The sequence below is a fragment of the Gymnoscopelus braueri genome, assembly GCF_963280865.1.
Source record: "Gymnoscopelus braueri genome assembly, chromosome: 2".
Taxonomy (NCBI): domain Eukaryota; kingdom Metazoa; phylum Chordata; class Actinopteri; order Myctophiformes; family Myctophidae; genus Gymnoscopelus; species Gymnoscopelus braueri.
This window is the reverse complement of record NC_137604.1, coordinates 24836991-24857937: the sequence shown is the minus strand read 5'-3', so window position 1 is coordinate 24857937 and position 20947 is coordinate 24836991. Positions and strand designations below refer to the sequence as shown.

The 20947-nt window shown below is 39.6% G+C and overlaps 2 protein-coding genes and 1 long non-coding RNA gene across 5 annotated transcripts in view; 1 reads left to right on the top strand and 2 right to left on the bottom strand.

The window, feature by feature from the left end:
- Positions 1-355: 355 nt before the first annotated feature.
- LOC308103751 lies at positions 356-11497 on the bottom strand. The gene is made up of 3 exons (XR_013934771.1): positions 11477-11497; positions 10103-10214; positions 356-457 (listed from the first exon to the last, which is right to left on the bottom strand). It is a non-coding gene; the product is annotated as an uncharacterized lncRNA (long non-coding RNA).
- A 2144-nt stretch (positions 11498-13641) lies between these two features.
- Positions 13642-15927, top strand: LOC308100103 (retinal cone rhodopsin-sensitive cGMP 3',5'-cyclic phosphodiesterase subunit gamma-like). Its single transcript, XM_080449004.1, has 3 exons — positions 13642-13781; positions 15181-15297; positions 15407-15927. The coding sequence occupies exons 2-3, from the start codon at positions 15194-15196 to the stop codon at positions 15522-15524; spliced, it is 222 nt and encodes a 73-aa protein (XP_080305130.1). The 5' UTR covers positions 13642-13781; positions 15181-15193; the 3' UTR covers positions 15525-15927.
- A 230-nt stretch (positions 15928-16157) lies between these two features.
- The window catches only part of rbfox2 (RNA binding fox-1 homolog 2), a 35812-nt gene continuing 31022 nt past the window's right edge, over positions 16158-20947 (bottom strand). For all 3 annotated transcript variants that reach the window (XM_080416927.1, XM_080416928.1, XM_080416929.1), the window contains 3 exons: positions 19716-19810; positions 19296-19380; positions 16158-19189 (listed from right to left, as the gene is read on the bottom strand). In XM_080416927.1, the coding sequence (XP_080273053.1) occupies positions 19145-19189; positions 19296-19380; positions 19716-19810 (225 nt within the window). In that variant the 3' untranslated portion in view covers positions 16158-19144. The remainder of the gene's footprint in view (positions 19190-19295; positions 19381-19715; positions 19811-20947) is intronic.

The window sequence follows — 20947 nt, the reverse complement described above, 5'->3', positions numbered from 1 at the left end:
AAATCCATTTTCAAGGGAAGAGGAGAGGGGGGAGTGGGAATGTGGCCATATTTGACTAGATGTTGCTTATTTGTCCCAACATACATTAAAGTGGGAAATGGGGGGGGAGAAGGGGAGGAGGGGTGGGGGGGGGTTTGAGGCACACAGCCCAAGGAACAAGGCATGGGACAGGAGAGAACTCTAGACGTCCCTGTATGCTGCAAGGTCTCTCTCTGCGCTTCATGTCGCCAAAGATATCTCGCTCAGGAACCCAGAGGACATTGACAGGGTTTTTCAAGTGATCATGAAAAGAGGAACAAATGAAAGGGCAATGGCAGGGGTAAAGGCAAAGGAAGGGGCCTACACAATTCCATATTTTGCCAGGTCGCTGAGCTCCATGTCACCGAAGGCTTCCCATGGGCAGACCACTGTGATGTCTGTGCCAAGACCCTCCATGCCAGGGATATCATCCCCGAATCTGATTGGATAAAAGAGGCATCATGAGTAGAAGAAAGCTACAATGAGATGCATAAACCAGAGTTTTTGCTGAGGTCATAGTAAAGTAGTACTCTAAATCCTTACCCCTTCTGGCCAGGCTTGGGGGCCTTGCTCTTGAAGGTGCGGGTTGTCCTCGCCTTGAACTTGGGGGGTGCCTTCTTGTCAGCGGTAGCTGCAACATCTGCCATTTTGTTCAGGTACTGACAAAGAAAGAGAAGAAGGTAAGCTACCAGAGTGTATAACTTTGACCAAATGTCGTACAGTATTATCTCTCTTCCACTCCATAATTAAGTATTTATTATTATATTTTTTCCAGTAATTAAGTGTAAAGAAAACAGTTGTATGACTGACTGGTATTAGGAGACCTTAAGTTACATTAACGACTAGTGTCTATTTCATTTTACAATACGCAGAAAAGCTTGTGACTGACTTGTGACTATTCAACACAAAGTGAAATATAATCATACATTATTTTCAGTGAAAACTACTCCTCAGAACCACACTATAGATTCCACCGCCGCTGTGATATTCTAAAAAGAGATCACTGCTGTGATTAAACTCTCTGACAGATCTCAAATATCAAATAAATCAAGTGAAACAGGCTAAACATGTAGTTTCGTCTCACCTGATTTGCAGTAGTGATACTGTAGATGATTCTGGTTGGTGTCTCTCAGGCGAGTTGCTTACTTGCGTCTTTCTTCTCTGTCAGACTGTCGGTCTCTTTACACTCATCCTGCTAATCCCTTAGGATGTTCACTGATGCCATTACATCATCTCATGTCTTTTTAAGTCCCACTCAATCTTTGGTCTCAGCTCACCCACAAATAGAAGGTTTTCTTATTTGAGATATAAGAATGATAATTATTGCAGGCCGACTTTCTTGGGTCTGGGTGAGTCTTTTTTTTCTCCACACAGGAGTTCTTTTTTGTCATCTTAAAATAATAAGGAACGATCAATCATGTTAAAGGAAACAACACATAATAACAACAAACATAGAAATAAAGCCAAGAGCAAAATACTGTAGAAAACAGCAGAACACTGCACAAATAAGGAATGAAGCAAAATGTTGCATCCTGGTGATCAAAGAGATGACCATTTGCAAATCCATCAAATTGACAACTTACAGTATGCTACCATATTTGCCCCACATTTACCTTCTCATGACTCATCAAAATAGCATATTTTAGTAGCCTTACTTGCTTAACGTACAAACAAAGTACAAACAGCATCAGTTTGGAATTCAAAGTTTATATTTCAAATGTCTTCATTTTTTCAAGGGACAGCGTACAATAATATATTACACCAGATTTAGGTGAAAACTAATTTGTGGTCTCTGGGTGGGAAGTAGGTTAAAGCATTAAAAGCAGGTAAAATGAGAGAATTATTATTTTTAAACATGGTCAATAACACAAATTATAATACTTAAGTTAAACTACTTGTATCATCAGTAAAAACTGCTATAGCATCATGAATTAATGTCAAATTCCAAATGCATTGCTGCAAAATACTGCACATGCTGTGCATATACTGTAGTAGACACTTAAAAGAGCTATTGACTCCACATTATATGCATAATATTTAAGCTATTGATTGTCTTGGACAATGCAAGGTTTAAGGTGTCTCCCCCCCCCCCCCCATCTACCACTAAAGTACACCACATCAGTATTATGTCATACATTTTCAGAAACCAAATCCACTGATCAGACTTAAGCCTCTCAAGCCTTTTTTTTGTGCCAAATTAGGGCAAAAACTTTTGCCCTAATTTCATCTTGTATAGTTGCCAGAAACACATACTGTATTTGTGTTGTAAGGTTGAAGTCAAAGTTATGAATAGAAGACTGCTTTAATTATCCTTGAGGGAATTAGTAACTCAGCGACTACTTAAAGGACAACAGACTGCTCCTTTCTATTTCAATCTCAGATCATCCCTCAGAACCTATTTCGAGTGGAACGAAGGTAACGTAGGGACAACACTGGAACAATATTTACCAATTTAACTACCGTACAGGTAGTTAAATTCTGCCAATCAGCATCTGCGCTCAGCGTCAGCACATTGTATTGAGATTTTACTATATCAGACAGTTTACAGTAAAATCCATATGAAATAATAATAATACAGTCATTTTTACTTTAAGTTGAACTTAATAATGATGTGGTGTTCTATAGTAGTAGATGGGGGGGAATGCCTTAAACCTTGCATTGTCCGCAAGACAGTTTTAAAAGACAAAACAGATTTAATATTATGCATAGAATGTGCAGTCAATAGCTCTTTTAAGTGACTATACACAGCATGTGAATTTTACGTTAATTTATGGTTTTGTAGCCGTTTTTACTGATGGTACAAGTAGTTTAACTTAAGTATTATAATTTGTGTTATTGATCATGTTTTAAAAAGGATTCCCTCATTTTACCTGATTTTAATGCTGTAACCTAGTTCCCACCCAGAGACCACAAATTAGCTTTTATCTAAATCTGGTGTAATATATTATTGTACGCTGTCCCATTTATTTATATGTTTGATAGTGTTATGTGTTGTTTCCTTTTACATGATTAATTGTTCCTTATTATTTTCAGATGACAAAAAAAACTTTGTTTTTTAGCAGGATTAGCAGGATGAGTATAAAGGGACAGTTTGACAGAGAGAAGAAAGACGCAAGCAAGCAACTCATTTGAGAGACACCAACCAGAAGTATCTACAGTATCACTACTGCAAATCAGGTGAGATGAAACTACATTATGTTTAGCCTGCTTCACTTGATTTATTTGATATTTGAGATCTGTCACAAAGTTTAATCAGCAGTGATCTCTTGATAGAATATCACAGCGGAGGTGGAATCTACTGTGTGGACCTGCAGAGTAGTTTTCACTGAAAATAATGTATGATTATGTTTCATTTTTGTTTGTGTTGAATAGTCACAAGTCACAAGCTGTGTCTTGTAAAATGAAATGCATACTTGGTTTGTCAGAAGAGGGATCAGATTAGACACTAACTTAATACCAGTCAGTCATGCAACTCTTTTCTTTACTTGAGCTTAATCATGGAGTGGAAGAGAGATATAAGTACTAAGACATTTGGTCAAAGCTAGTACTGGTGGCTTACCTTCTTCTCTTTCTTTGTCAGTACCTGAACAAGATGGCAGATGTTGCAGCTCCCGCTGACAAGAAGGCACCCCCCAAGTTCAAGGCGAGGACAACCCGCACCTTCAAGAGCAAGGCCCCCAAGCCTGGCCAGAAGGGGTAAGGATTTAGAGTACTACTTTACTATGAGCTCAGCAAAAACTCTGGTTTATGCATCTCAGTGTAGCTTTCTTCTACTCATGATGCCTCTTTTATCCAATCAGATTCGGGGATGATATCCCTGGCATGGAGGGTCTTGGCACAGACATCACAGTGGTCTGCCCATGGGAAGCCTTCGGTGACATGGAGCTCAGCGACCTGGCGAAATATGGAATTGTGTAGCCCCCTTCCTTTGCCTTTACTCCTGCCATTGCCAATACTTCCCTTTCATTTGTTCTTCTTTTCATGAGTCACTTGAAAAACCCTGTCAATCCTCCTCTGGGTTCCTGAGCGAGATATCTTTGGCGACATGAAGCGCAGAGAGAGACCTTGCAGCATACAGGGACGTCTAGAGTTCTCTCCTGTCCCATGCCTTGTTCCTTGGGCTGTGTGCCCCCCCCCCTCCTTCCCTTCTTCCCCTTGTCCCCCCCTATTTCCCACTTTAATCTATGTTGGCACAAATAAGCAACACCTAGTAAAATATGGCCACATTCCCACTTCCTCCTCTCCTCTTCCCTTGAAAATGAAAGGACCATGTGGTTTCTGAGAGAGAAATAATTGAAAGGACAACATCTTTTGAATTAATCTTTGGATTTGATTTCCATTATTGTGAAATCTTGCTCTGATATCCCTCTACCTCTTCTCCTTGGAGACACTCATTATGTATATACATGGGTTTGATTGGATAGTAAGTCAGATTATTTTTGTGAATTTGAATATCAATTATGCACTTTTTAAAAAAAATGTTATTAATTCAACAATGATCATTTCCTCTGCCAATAGAAATGGAAGTCAATAAATATTACTTTTCCAAGAAAATGTGGTGTTGAATATATTATCAATATATAATTTGATACAGAGGGTGGAAAAAACATTTCATGACATTCAAAAGGCAAAGGAATATGCATTAGAACATAACGTACTACATGTACACACAGTGATACTAGATACTTTGGTAGGTAAACTACCAAAACAAAAATCAAAACATACAACATACAAACCAGAAAGGTGCGCTCAATAGAGTGCAAATCTGCACCAGATAGCATACCCTAATTCTATTTTTACATCTGTCTGGGGCATGTGATGTCAATGTTTTGTGGTGGTGCACATTTAAGAAAAGGACTGTCATCACATCATTAGATTAGAGGCCAACCAGAGTGAATGATTGTAAGAAGACATTGAGCACATCAAAAGGTAGTGTGGCAAGTTGTCCTAGGACACTGTTATTTGTTTTACCGCTCTATTAAGCATTAAGCATTAAGACGGTGTGCAGACCTTCTCTTTTTCTTTACAGTCATCACTAGGACAAACATGATGTTACAATGTTATAGTAGCCTAAAGGCCAATTCATAGTCTACTACATGTAGCACATGGACTATGACCCAAGGTACATTATCCCCATTAGACTGTGTTCCCCCTCTGTTACAGTAATGCATATGGGTCTATGTGTACGTCTGCCAAATGTTGTGTCTGTGTCAGAATGCGTTCCCGCCTCACTACAACGTCTATCAGTGAAGGATGGCTAGGCATGACACTGTTTCACACCAACATGCACTATCGATGCATCCTCAAAGCATGTGAGGACCAGTTTGGGAGGATTCGCACATTTAGCAGATATTTTCAACATCTCCCAGGCTGTGGTTCACACAAGCTTCAAAATGTCCACCATTGTTCTGTCCCGAGGCACTCCAAGGTAACATGTCTTAATGACTGGACACCTCTATTGTCAGTTAATGCTTTGAGAGGCTATGTCCCATGCTACCTACCTGGATGTACAGTATATCATCAATTAAATGCAATTGCTATGGCTCTTTACACTGTTACAACTGGCTCACATTTGTAACAAAGGGGAAACTCGGGCACAATTGAAATTATAACCAAAATATCATTATTCAATGTGTGTCAGCAGTGTGTGGATGGAAGTATAAAGTGCAACATGAATGTTGTGAGGTGTAAACCAAAAAGATAAGCATATGAACTGAAGCAGCCTGGCGAGGAGAGAGCAAGCATATGGTGAGGCACAGGTATTTATAGCCTGGACACACCAAGCCCAGGTGTGCCCCAATCTACCAGACGATCCCTCAGACTCCACCCTGCCAATCAGCCCCAGCAACAGCAACTACAAGCAGGGTGTAGGTTAAATTAAGTTATTTTGGTTTTATTTATTTTATTCATTTGTGTTTGAAGTGAATTAGAATATAACCTGAAGGACAATACCCATACAGTATTATTTACACCTCCGGTACAGTAGGTGGTGGTATACACCTAGATATGTTGATTGTTACCCGCCAGTAAAACTCAAAGAAGAGGAAGAACAAGCAGGGTAGGTGAGGGTCGTCACAACCAAGGAATCTAAAGGAAAGGACACCGACGTAATTTTTTCTATCCAGCAATTCCAGCCGGCAGATTCGTCGCACTGGGTGGCAGACTCACACCGAAAGTTCAGTGAAATAACATTGGAGCCTATGAGAGCCGGCTGGACAGCTTGTGAACCAACACTTGTGAACGATTGAGACCTTTATAAAATACTCAGCCCAGGAAGATAAAAGAAGACATATCACACATTGTTTTCTGCTGTGTTGCTTTTCGATGTGTAGCCTACACTGTATAATTTTATAGAGGTATCTAAAGAGCACAAAGTATGTTTCTGAACGGTCAAAGTATCGACTGTCCCCCATTTCCTGTCTGCTGACCAAATCTCGCGATATCTCCGAGACAGAAATGATACTTGCCGCTGTTTAGATGCCTCAATAAAATTATGTACTGTGCACATTGAAAATCAAGTGATTAGAAAACAACTTGTAACATGTCTTCTTTTATATTCCTGAACCGATTATATGACAAAAGTCGCAATCATTCAGAAATAATATTTGTTCATGAGCTAGTCCAGCTGGCTCCATCAACGGCTCCATCCACTGCAATATTCCATCGAACTTCCGGTGCAAGGTTTGCCACCCATGAGTGTCATGGCGCATCCCATGAGTTATAATATATCTAGAGGGCGGACTGCACGACTCTTCCTTTCAAAACCTTCCTTGGTCACAACACCACCCTCTCTCACCCACACTGGGCAAGACCTGGCCGATTGAGTGTCTAAACGGAAGTACCAGAATTTGGCACAAGTACCGCCCAAGGAAATGACGTTGATGCTTTACAAATCTGTTAAAGAGGTGGTGCCATGGTTTTGCACTTTTTCTGTTTTTCATGTGTCTATGAGGTTGATAGAACTTCATTAAGCCCCCTGGTGTTGTTGTTATGGTGTTTTATGTCTTCTCTGACTATTTTGAGTTTCTTCCTGGAGGCTGAAACCTTGAGGGTCAAACGTGCCAATAGAAAAACAGCCATTTAATGACACAGTAAAAATATACCCTCCCCCTCATTATCATAACACAACAGGTGTGGGCATGAGGAGGAGGAGGGACTAGGACAGGTGGGTGGTGCTAAGGTGGTGGAGGAGGTGCTAAGGTGAGAACCAGGTATACTTAATGAACTGGAGGCGTGCCCATATAAAAACATAATTTTAACACTTTCCGTACACTTTTTAGAAAAAAATCTTCCTCCTAGTATAACCATAATACCTGATGATTATGTTTTAGGGGGGGGGGAAATCACTGAAAATCACGGCACCCCGTCTTTAACATTCTCCGTGAATGAAAGCAGTGTTGTGATTGGTCGAAAAGGATAGTTTCTGGGGGAAATAGGTACGACGGAAATTCCGCCCCTTTAGACACTCTCAGCTTTAGGTCGTGAACAGGCTTTTCTCTTCGCAGATGAGTAAGGCTGGGAACGAGGCTATCTCTCACCGAGGTGCAGGGGAACAACAGATGTGACCGTATGCTGTTGGTGTTCTACAGCTCAGCATTCAGCTAGGCCTGTCACAATTATTACATAATCGCGATTATTTGAGATCATCGCAAAGTTTTTTGCATTATCGTCATAATCGTTTCCAAGGTGAAAAGGGTTCATACATTTTGAAACATTTTCAAAAATTGTGGTAATAGTAAACTGCGTGGCCAGACTGGCCTTGCACAGCTCCAGTGTCATCATCAAGTATGCCGACAACACAACAGTGATTGTTGGATTGTCCAGACTGCCGACAGGGACAAGGATACCTTGGTGTCAGGAGAACAGCCTCGCCCTCACTGTCAACTGGAAAAAGTGCTCCTCGGAGCACAGGTCTCCGCCAGGTCAGGTAGGTTATTGTGGGCCAGCAATGTTCGGAATTCGCCAATCAGGACGGAATATAAAAAATCGGACGGAACCATCTAGCAAAGAAACAGTATGAAAATAAACTTTGTTGCTAAGAGTTGAGTGTTGAACAAACGGCACAATATCATAAATGAGTGTTCTAGTCTCGCTCTGCAGCCACACTGAGGCGCCCGCAGCCAGCGTTGGACATTACCCGATGTTTGCTTTCTAAGCTCGATCTAGCCTTTGATTGCCTTTCAATAAAACCATATTTGATAGACATAGGTATCACCTACATGTTACTGATTATAGGGAATGTTATATTATTGTAATCCGTTGTTTATTTCCTGAGCAATGGAATTATGTTGCGCCGAAAACTCTTTCTGAGCCGCTTGGACACTAATACTGACGTTGGCTCCATAAGCTGTAGCCTTTGATTTCCTTTGAATAAAACCATATTTGATCAAGGAATTGACACTCTCACTTCTGCTGATCATAGGAAAATTAGAATCACAGAGATTCGTTGAGAATGAGTCCAGAGAGAGCCTGATCTGAATGTTGTGCCTTTTTGCGCCGTTATGCGCAACCAAGGACAACCAACTGTACACCAAGGACAAAACGATAATAATAATAATAATAATAATAATAATAACAGCATCGATTTCTTCACCATAATAAAGAATACGATGAACGCACAGGCTGTTATGTCGCATAATCCAAGTAAATCCAACGTGCGTAAAGGTGAGTATAGGCTACAGTCCTCCTAAGATAAGAAATGGGATCTTGTGCGAACACTACAGTACAGCAGTAGTTGAGCCCTGTTTGGTTGCTACTGAGCATGCTAATGAGTGCTAAGTGCTAACTACAAATATATGCTAACACACACACACACACACACACACACACACACACACACACACACACACACACACACACACACACACACACACACACGCACGCTCACAGAAAGAAGCAGCTGGTAGCGTTTGATCGGGGCAAAAAAAGCAACCTGGTATAATATGACTGTGCAGTCATCATTTCTTGTTTTAGTTACTTTGTAGCCTACCACCTGTTGTTGGTTGACTGAGTTCATGGTGCTTCCTCTGATCTTGTACTTTTGTACAGAAAGTCTCTCGGGATATAAGAGTCTGCTGAATGCCTGTAAATTACATTCTTTGATTTTTGTTTTGGTAGTTTACCTACTTGTATCACTGTGTGTTATGTACAGTACGTTATATTCTATTGCATATTACTTTGCCTTTTGAATGTCATGAAATGTGTTTCCACCCTCCGTATCACATTATATATTAATAATATATTCAACACAACATTGTTTTTTGGGAAAGTAATATTTATTGAGTTCCATTTCTATTGGCACAGGGAATGATCCTTGTTGAATTAATAAAGTGCAAAATTGACATTCAAATTCACAAAAAGAATCTGACTTACTATCCAAACAAACCCATATACATAATGAGTGACTCCAAGGAAAAGAGGTAGAGGGATAGCAGAGCAAGATTTCACAATAATGGAAATCAAATACAAACACATGAATTCAAAAGATGTTGTCCTTTCAACTTAATGTTGCATAGTCCTTTCATTTTCAAGGGAAGAGGAGAGGAGGAAGTGTGAATGCAGCCATATTTGACGAGGTGTCGCTTATTTGTGCCAACATACATTAAAGTGGGAAATGGGGGGGGGGGGTGGATGGAGGAGGGAAGGAGGGGGTGGCACACAGCCCAAGGAACAAGGCATGGAGAGACAGGAGAGAAATCTAGACGTCCCTGTATGCTGCAAGGTCTCTCTCTGCGCTTCATGTCGCCAAAGATAACTCGCTCAGGAACCCAGAGGAGGATTGACAGGGTTTTTCAAGTGCCTCATGAAATGAGCAACAAATGAAAGGGAAGAATTGCCAATGGTAGGGGTAAAGACAGAGGAAGGGAGTTACACAATTCCAAATGCCGCCAGCTCGCTCAGCTCCATGTCACCGAAGGCTTCCCATGGGCAGACCACTGTGATGTCTGTGCCAAGACCCTCCATGCCAGGGATCTCATCCCCGAATCTGATTGGATCAAAGAGGCATCATGAGTAGAAGTAAGCTACAATGCATAAACCAGAGTTTTCGCTGAGGTCATAGTAAAGCAGTACTCTAAATCCTTACCCCTTCTGGCCAGGCTTGGGGGCCTTGCTCTTGAAGGTGCGGGTGGTCCTCGCCTTGAACTTGGGGGGTGCCTTCTTGTCAGCGGGAGCTGCAACATCTGCCATTTTGTTTACTGACAAAGAAAGAGAAGAAGGTAAGCTACCAGAGTGTACTGCCACCCTAAAGTCAGACTGCTTTTGCCATTGCGCCGGCCAGCAAGGCATGGGCATACATTGCAAAATTCGTTTTTAAAATAGTTTTATCTCATAATTTGCCATACCTTATTAAAATTGTATTGAAAGCTTCCTGCTTGTTAGCTTTGAACATATGTCTTAGTACTTGTACTTCTCTCTTCCACTCACATAATTTAGCTCAACTAAAGAGAAGAGTTGCATGACTGACTGGTACGACTAATGAGCGTTGCGCCTGTCACAGACATGCGCAGAGCAAGTTCTGTCAGGGAACACAGTGCAGTTGTTGGTGGCCTACCATTGGACCACATCAGCTCCACAAACTCATCCACTCACACTCATTTCATTCTCAGACCGCTCTATTTAAGCTGGAAGGTTGCACTTCTCATTCTGCTTGCTTTTTGCTGCACACACACTGTTGCTGCTGCTGCGCTGCTGTTGCTAAAATTACACACCCTCTACCACCCCATGCTACCACCTGTTGTTTTGGATCTGCTGTTTATGTACGGGGGATTCTGAGGGGTATGTGGGCTCGTATAAGCCTCAGGGAGCTGAACGCCCCTGCCTTACATAGTTTCGGGTCACCCTTGGGCAAGGTGTAGCACCCGTTAGCCCCCCTCATCAGGGTTACGAGACTACTGCCTTGTAGTGAGGCCCTGGAAGGTTAAAGGCTAAGGGACCTCCCCTGACAAGAAAAGGGTGTCTGAAGAAGTTGCGCTCTCAGCACACAATTTAGCAAACGACAAGATCTGAGTCCCTGGTTGGGGAATGCGCTTTATCAGAGTACCTAAAAGCAGATCCAAATTCATCGCCAACCATGATAAATATATTGCTCATTTTATATTCAATAAATATATCTTATCCTATGAGTTGTCTTTATCCATTTATGTGTTGTCCTGACAGAAGTGTCTAATCTGATCCCTCGTCTGACAAACCAGGTATACATTTCACTCAGACATTTCACAAAGACACAGGAAAAGCTTGTGCTGATTTCTATACAGCTTTGTATGATGACTGTTTTACACAAACAAAAATTAAACTTAATCATAAATTATTTTCAGTGAAAACTCTCTGCAGTAGGCCTACACAGTAGATTCCACCTCCGCTGTGATAGAGATCACTGCTGTGATTAAACTCTCTGACAGATCTCAAGTATCAAATTAATCAAGTGAAGCAGGCTAAACATAATGTAGTTTCATCTCACCTGATTTGCAGTAGTGATACTGTAGATGATTCTGGTTGGTGTCTCTCTCGAGTTGCTTACTTGCTTTCTTCTCTCTGTCAAACTGTCGGCCCCTTTATACTCATCGTGCTAATCCCTTCAGATGTTCACTGATGCCGTTACATCACCTCATGTCACGTCCCACTCTATCTTTGGTTTCAGCTTACCCACGAATAGACTTGAGATATACAAATATTTTTTTGGTGACTTCACTTTTTTTTACCATTGTTTTTCTTTGTCATCTGCAAATAATAAGGTACTATCAATCATGTAAAAGGAAACAACACATAACAACAAATATCAAAATAAAGCCAAGAGCAAAATACTGGAGAAAACAGCAGAACACCGCACAAATAAAGAATGAAGCAAAAATGTTGCATCCTGTTGATCAAAGAGATGACCATTTGCAAATCCATCAAATTGACATACAGTGTGCTACCATATTTGCCCCACATTTACCTTCTCATCACTCATCAAAATAGCACATTTGAGTAGCCCACCATATTTACACTTGCTTGTATGGAGTACAAGAAGCATCAATTGGACCACAATTGGACCACAATAGAAACAATAAACATGTCAATCAATCAATAAAAGTTTTGCATTCAAAGTTTTTATTTTAAATTATTTATCTAATTAATTGAAATGGACATTGTACATGGACAGCATACAATAATGAATTGATATTTTCACTGTCTTAGACAATGCAAGGTTTATTTCGTTTCCTTCTCCCTTGTAGACTTTAGGCCTTGTAAAAAGTTTTGCCCTTATTTCTTCTTGTATAGTTAGTTGCCAGAAACACATATTTGTGTTGTAAGGTTAAAGTCAGTTATGAAAGAGGACTGCGTTAATTGTCCTTGAGGGAATTAGTAACTCGGTGATTACTCTTAAGAACAACCCACTGTTCCTTTCTATTTCAATCCCTCAGTTCATCCATCAGATTACATAAGGACAACACTGCAACAATATTTACATATTTAAAAATAATCTCTGTACTAAATGTTATTTGGTATAAAATATAAATAATACATTTTGACTTGAATTTTCAGAAACAAAAAAAGAAGATGTTTGTTTAACCAAGGGTCTAAGGAGAACTATAACAGTAATCAACTGATATAGTTATCTTACTGGTTAATGCCTAGGAAGAGTGGGATACTTATTTTTAACAAATGTTCCTGTGTAATAGTAAAAATAGGAAAGTCTCTACTGTATAATTCAAGATATGTATACATAACACTACTGAAGTACTGAATTTCCATGATTTGACAGCAGTTAAAGTTAAAATAGTTTCATATTACAACTGGTTTAGATGGAAAACCTGCATCAACCCTTAGATGTTACCAGTAACATTTTGTTATGCACACAGATATCTGACTGTATATATACATGCATATGTATGTTTGATGTATTGATTGAATACACTGATGAACTGTAGCTTATATTTGACCTGCTGTATATTTTAGATTACTTAAATATCTCAGTACTCTACTTGTGCTTTGCTGTATACAGTATACAGTATACCTTATACATTTTATGTATATTTCTCAACTCAATTATTTACTTTATTATTTATTGTTTATTTTTGATTGAGCATTGCAACTGCAGTTGTTGGAAGCTTGCACAAAATAATTTCACACACTCCTTTATACTTTGTAAAACTTTGTGACATACTAGCATCATGTCCGGGGCTGGACTTGTACATCAAGCTGCTTCATGCTAGGGAAACAGGAGACAGGCCTATGGGACACATGGCGTGGGAAACGTGGGTTCCCATGGCTACTTATTTTAACCTGTGATGTGACAATAAATTTGAACCTTGAAAAGTCACCACTCACCACAGAGCCAGCTAATATAACACAGTTACCACAAAAATGTAATAGACTAAAATCCATCAAGATGTTTGAAAAAGGTTGACAATATAATAGCTATTTCTTTTGTACAGTTCAGGCAAAATCAAATTGTTTATCCGTCCAAGCGCTCTTGTTTCATAGTGAAAGATTGTGTTATGTAAGGTAGCCAACAGCCCCTCCTAAGAATGTCTCTTCTGTTTTTATCCTTAAAATTAGGCTGCTTTACCTGAAGTACACGTTGTCAGTCTTCACCTTTTGATCCCCGACTTATTACTTAATCTGGAGGCCAGAGGGAGCGTGTGAATGATTATGTCACGATGAGCGTGTCAGAGGGATTAGCAAGAGGAGTATAAAGGGGGGCAGTTGGACAGAGAAGAAAGACACAAGCAAGCAAGCCTGAGACCAACCACAATAATCTATTGCTACTGCAAGTACAGGTACGTTGAAACTACAACTACTGTACAACCCAGGTTGGAGTTTTGGCTGATTAATTAGCTAATTAATTACTTGCTTTGTCAAAGGATGTTGAATATTGAGTTTCAGCAAGAAGGACATCTGCTGCAAAGCATTTGCAAAGGATGGCTTTATATTCAAAAGCAACTGGTTCTGGCTTCAGTACCCTAATATGAAATAATAGGTGTTTCAATAACAATATTATGATATCATTGAAACAATATAATTTCATTGCTAATGTGTTTCATTATGCGGTATACCACCATGTGAGATTAAGTTAATCTAATTGATCATCTTAATTGTTCAGTGATGTTAAGTCAGACATGTCAAGATTTAGCAGGTATTTTTGTCATTTACTGTTCTGACACAAAATCATACCGCTTAAAATATAAAAGTTTGAATATGGTATGCTGAGGAGAGTGTGCATTCGAATGTTTTCATGATCACTGTCTCGTTTAATTTGTCTATTTTCAACACATGAAACATGTCATGTTCATTTTCATGTGTCATTTAATTGAAAGGGAATACTTGCAAACATCAGAGCCTTATCAATGTATAATTGGACAGTCATGATAGGCTAACACTTTCTATAAGCCCTTACGTATCTATAATCCAGTATAACCAACTAGGTTGCAATAACATATCTGCTTATACTTGATAGATGATGGATAATTAAGTGCTGACATCTTAGGCTTGTCCATAGGACAGTGTATGTACTGTAGGATAAACTGGTAGTTGCAGGAGTTATTTAGGGATTATGTTGTTAGTGGTTGACGTCAAGGCAGAAACTCATAAGGTACAAATATACATACAGTATAGAGCTAGGTTCACAGACAGGGCTTAAATTAAAGCCTTATGTTTGTTTGCTCAGGGTAGCCACATATTCTGGATCAATAGCTACAGTATGAGTAAAATCAAAGTTAATTTCTGTCAAGACCTCAGTCAACAGTTTACCAGAGCTCTCCTGTTAGATAAAAGTTGCAGTCAAGGGAGGTCAAAGGGGATAAGATTAGAAGCTGATTGAAAATGAACTGTTGAGTGAAAACTCTTCGACACGAGCTGAACTAAGAAATTAGGTGCAATGGTTACAAGATGTACCCTCTGCCAAGACTAATCTTTAAAGCCAAGGTGCGAAAATAGACAGAGATTAGGCACAGAGGGAGAAGAATTGGAGCCGTTTGTATAACAGGTGCTTATGGAGTTATATGACATTAGTCATTAATTTCAACTAATCTGAAGAGATTATTGCTGTGGTACTGGGCCAGTAAACAACTTAAGGTGGTTGGATAAACATAAATACAAGATAAATACAAGAAGAAGAAAAAAAAATACAAGAAAAAAGGAAATACTAAATTGTATGTTTTTTGTCTTTCTTCCTTATAGCAACTGAAAAGAAATGGCAGACGTTGCAGCTCCCGCTGACAAGAAGGCACCCCCCAAGTTCAAGGCGAGGACTACCCGCACCTTCAAGAGCAAGGCCCCCAAGCCTGGCCAGAAGGGGTAAGGATTTAGAGTACTACTTTACTATGACCTCAGCGAAAACTCTCATTTATACAGTGTGTCTCATCGTTGCTTGCTTATTCTCATGAGGCCTCTCCTATCCTATCAGATTCGGGGATGATATCCCTGGCATGGAGGGTCTTGGCACAGACATCACAGTGGTCTGCCCATGGGAAGCTTTCGGTGACATGGAGCTCAGCGACCTGGCGAAATATGGAATTGTTTAGGATCCCTCCATCCTCTCTACTACTCCTACCTCCCTGCATTCATCTTCCATAAACCCCCAGTCCTCCTCTCCGTCCCCTCCAGTGCTGGTCACAAAAACTCTGAAGGTGGTTACACGACACCATATTACACAAGGCACTGTTTTGGTGCACACATGGATGTTGGGACACAATTGACCCCCATTTGCATTCAATAGCCATCCTGAAAATGTAAAGCTGCTTATTTCTATATTTTTGACCATGTATGAGTGTGTGTTATCGTGATATCACAATGACTGTTTCGTTTCCCTCTCCTGCCTTTTCCTTGTCCCACCCCCACCCTACAAATTTATTTTTATGACCTGTGAATGTTGAATGAAATTAGATCAGTCTGAGCCAATAAATGTTCCTATATTTTCTAAAGAAACATTGTTGAGGTCTTCTTTCCTGATTATATAAAATGCAAACTTACACGTTATTGGATATTCTTGATTTAGATAAATAAAATAGATTACGTCATTTCCATATAGGCTACATGACACTGAAATCACTGGGTTCTAAAACAGACTATTAAACTAAAGAAACATTAACATAACACACAGTATTTTAACTAGATTACCCAAATGACAACAAACTCAACGCATTGTCACAACAAAACATTTTATATAAAAGATTTTATATGGACATTCAATAACAAAATAACATAATGGCAGTCAAGGGATATAGACATGACAGAGGGGAAGATTAGTCATTGGGTTCCATAGCGACTATGAAGAACAACCACATTGCTAATATAATACAATGACGAGAACTGTGACAGTAAACTACCCCATGGTCTTTGAGGTGGCCATTGCTGTCAGCAGGCCCTTTTACTAAATAGCACTGTGCTCTTCATAATTATAGCTAGCATTAGCATGATGAAATAGCTAGCTGCCTATCATTCTCTGGGGTTCAGTGGTAAAGAAAATGCAACTGGGTGCTGCTCAAAAGTCAAATCTGAAAGACACAAGATCATGCAAAACAAATTTCAAATTACAAGTATCACTCATGCTGGTTGTCCATGCCTTCAATGGCTCAAGAGTCCATCTTTGTATATTTTGTGTAGCACTTCTCAAGTTGGGAACCGGAAGGTGGAGACAAATTGCTTCTTTGGCTAGAGTTACTTTTTTTTCATGTTTCAGATCACATTCAACTGTAATACACAAATAGTAAAGAGTCAAAGTAACTAGTTTAACAAACCCTAGCAGCACATTTACTTAAAGAAAAATACCTCTTTAACGGTCTTTGAAGTGGTAAACACACAAAAAGTGAGTCAACCAGAAAATTGAGAAAACACGTTATCATTGATTCTTGGTACTCATACCATGCTGAAATATTAACCATCGTAGGAGTTATAACACTTTCAGAAGTTGTAAATCTGCTTCATGAGGCTACCTTCCAAAAAACCTGGAATGACCACTGTCTGAGCCAACAGAATGCACTATTGAAATGTAAGGAGTCATAATAAAAAAAAATAATAATAAAAAGTAACTGGCTTCAGCCCTTGAGAAGTGCCACAGGTCTGTGCTCATTCATGCTGAAGGGCTCAGTCAACTGTAAACTTGGAATATGAATAAAATGATAAGGACCAATGTATCCATCCATTTGTGCATACATTATGTTGATAATTCAATCTCAATGCCAGCCATCCTCAATACCATTGACCAAAAACTAAACCAAAACAAGTGGGGAAGAAAAAGTCTCTGGATTGAAAGAATTTTTGGCTGAGGAAAAGAAGTATTGTAGTGTCACACATGCATTTCATGTTTTCTTCCCGTTTAACTACTAAGGTGTCCCCTCTGCCCAAGAACATTAATCAAAATAAAAAAGTAATTCTTGATGAATGAAACCTTATTATTAGAAGGAACAACTCTTACAGTTAGAAAAATAGAACATGAAACTTAAAGGGGGAAAAAACAGCAATAGGATCATCAGGGATCTTGATAATAACCACAATAACAAAGATAATATACTTATACACAAGCAGAAAAATGTGCTTTCTACAAATCTTTGGAACCAAAAACAAAACAAAGGCAAAAACAACCACATTCGGAAATAGAGTATAAGGATATAGAAATATGCACAATAGTATCATATTTTGCATTTAAATATTTTCTACTGACTCATATTGATGGAATCTCTTGTTCAGTACTTGCTGACAGCATGTCAACTATAATAATCAACTATTTTTGTTTTTCAGGAAGACTCATTTTAATGTTTTACTTGCTCTATAAAAGATGGAGCAGGTGGGTTAATCCAAACAATAAATATTCTAAATTAAATAACTCAAGGAACAGCAAAGAATACTTAAACCCAAACGGTCATGGTAATGATCTGGTAATGGTGCTGGTATGACTGAGTCTAAGCCTAACATCAGCTAAGCAATGAAACACTAGTAATATTCTGTAGCGTTTGTAACGTGTGACGTGCTCTGTGGCGATTACACATGGGGTACAGTCTTGTACATGGAAATTAGAATGGAGAAGACATGATAATATAGTAATGGTCATGGCGATGTATTAATCATATTCACATGGTGGCCATGTGATTATGGCCCATGAATGATGCAGAGGGCCTATTGTAGCACGATATCCCCAAGACCTACGACTCCCCAGGCAACATAATTGAAATGTTGGTGTACTAAGAGACCCACAACAGCAAAGTGAATGCTGCATACTTGAGTCAATAATCATAGTAATAATAACAATAACTGTGGCATAACAATTTGGTAACTTTTTCGACTCTAAACTAATTATCTTTGCATATTGTAACAATTTAATTTTAAAGGTTCACCATTCCCACAAAGAAAACTTGAGGTAAGGAACAGCTCTAATATCCTTTCCTTCTTCAGGTCTTCTGCAGAGATTTATACAGTTATAAATCATCACACCACCTTTTCAAGCCACTTTTTAACCTTTGTCTCCCTATGTCAGAGCATTACAAGAATGGAATTCCTGTCATCATCAACCGCCCCAAAGGGGAATTGTAAAATCCACCGGTGGACATTTGAGCATTTTAAAAGTCTGTGGACTTGCCATTCTGATTTCTTTCAAATGCTGTAGGCTGCTCCTTTGATGTGGTCTCTCTCGCTCTTTCTTTCCTTCTCAAGTTTTGTTGAGAGAAATGCCAAAATTATTTCTCCGTTACTTGACCTCCATTTTTTTTTATGTCATGTTTGTGCGGTCCACACATAACTTGGCTCACTCTTTTACACGGGTGATGGCTGTTTTAGTGTCTGTGGTCCATGCACCAGTTACAGCTACTGGAAGAACATCTGGGCTCCATCCCGTGTCTTTTGTGCTGCCGAGTGTTGAGGGAATAACGAGGGCGGGGGGGGACTATAATACAGCCGTGCAATAGATTTAATTTTTTTTGTTTTTTTATATGTTGAGCCCATCTGTAAGTCTTTAAAACAGCATTCCTTTATTTTTGTAGTAGTGTATGTAAGAAAAAGTAGGACTGCAGTAGGGTGGGATCTGAAATATCTTGATTGCAGTAGACTCCATAACCCATAAACAGGGTGTAGTCCACCTCCAGGACAACAGAGGGGGCTCTTTCAGAGTATTTCAATGGAAGTGAGCGGAACTCCTGGAAAGGTAATGTCTTTAGTAGGGGGCAAATCTACTGTAGCCCCCCCTGTACAGTGTGGCCTAGAAAAGAAAGAAAAAGACAAGCATTAAATACATACTGTATATAAATAATAATTGCATGCTCATCACATTTAAGCCCATTATGTAGGTTGGAATGCAGTCGTACCATGGCTCCAACACCGTAGGCAGCAGCTGTAGCTTGTTGGTTTAGTGCGGCGTGGTAGGGGTCTGTCGTGTACACCCGTCCATAGCTAGGGGAAAAATAGGCACAATGGAAAATTCAACAAGATCTTAATCATAAAATGTTTCCATTAATATTATTGGTATTTGAGGATTATTATGTCATCCAATATCACTTCAAACTTTGTCGATAACCTTGTGGTGTACCAAGTAGTTAATTTAGCTGAGAGTAAGGTGCAACCAACTTTGACTCAATTATTTAGGCAAGTTCAGTAACATTTTAATGATTTGCAGAAAACAAACAAAACGTGAAATCTAAAAATGTAGCCATTAACCGGGAAACTCTGAGACAGTGGATTTTGCTGTGCAGAGCATTGTGAACAGCTTCCAAGGCGTTCTCACTCACCTGTCACTGTAAGCTTGTGCCGCGGCGGCCGCTGCTGCTTGGGGAGTCGCTACAGCAGTCGGCTGGGCGTAACGATAAGCTGCAGCATAGCCACCCTGAAGCACGAGAGAATGAAAGAGGAGAGTGAATGACGGTGGTAGATTGGAGGACATGGCAGAAAGAAAATAGTAAAATTATTATTAGTGATGTCTATCGTGTCACTATAAACACAGAATAGCGGTTAATCTAAAGGGTTAACTTATTACAGTGAGAGAGAGAGAAGAAACTGCTGAGAAAAGAGCTAGAGATTAAAAAGCAGACTCTGCAACATTTGGCTAATCTGGTGCATTATGGCAGTGGTTCTCAACCAGTGGTCCGGGGATATTAAACTCTTGAGAGTAAGAGTTAAATTATTGTTAAACATCTGCATTACTTAATTTACAAGAAGTCTACACACAATTAGAGAATGTAGAAGAATTGTTATTTTGATCAACATTTAGCCTGTTATCTCTCCTATGGTACCAACATTAATACAGCATGGAATTGTGGACAAAATCTCATCCAACAATAACAAAATATTCAAAGTTTTGGGTCTGAGAGGCTAAATCTTATCAAACGGTGGTCCGTGGCTCAAATGCCGAATAAATAATGGACCTCGTTATGAAAAAGGTTGAAAACCACTGCATTATGGCATTCACAGGGCTGTAGCTCAGGCTCTATGTCAACCTCTCCCTCCATGATTCATCTGAATTGTTAATTTTTTCTTGCATATAACACACACAGTAAAATCTGTACAAAGACGTTACTGTGTGTGCATGCGTAAAGTGTAATACAAGTAGCATACTGAATTGTGTTTACTTTTTTCTTTTACATGAAGGAAGAGCAGTGACCCTCACCACCCCCCACCCTTCTGACAACATAAACACACAGGAGAAGAGGGGAAGGCATGGCAAGGTGATTGTGTCATTATTTACGTGGCCGATGAACCGACAAACACAAAAACTACGGATGTGAGGAAGAAGAAAGTCAGCCAATCTGAATAAAAGGAAAACACACTCACACCCAGCAATCACTGAACAGCATGCATTCCCAAACGCAGAATGTATAGAATATAACGCCAAACATCCCTAGATGCATAAACGCATGCACGCACGCACGCACACACACGCCACTGCATTCTACCATACAACAGGATCAGTCATGATCAATCCAGGCATTCAGGAACAAACTCTTGCTGCTATGGGAGGAGGGGG

Coding starts and splice junctions, on each gene's coding strand:
- LOC308100103 (XM_080449004.1), top strand. CDS start 15,194: ATGGCAGACGTTGCAGCTCCCGCTGACAAGAAGGCACCCCCCAAGTTC. Junction 15,298..15,406: donor CCCAAGCCTGGCCAGAAGGG/GTAAGGATTTAG, acceptor CTATCCTATCAG/ATTCGGGGATGATATCCCTG.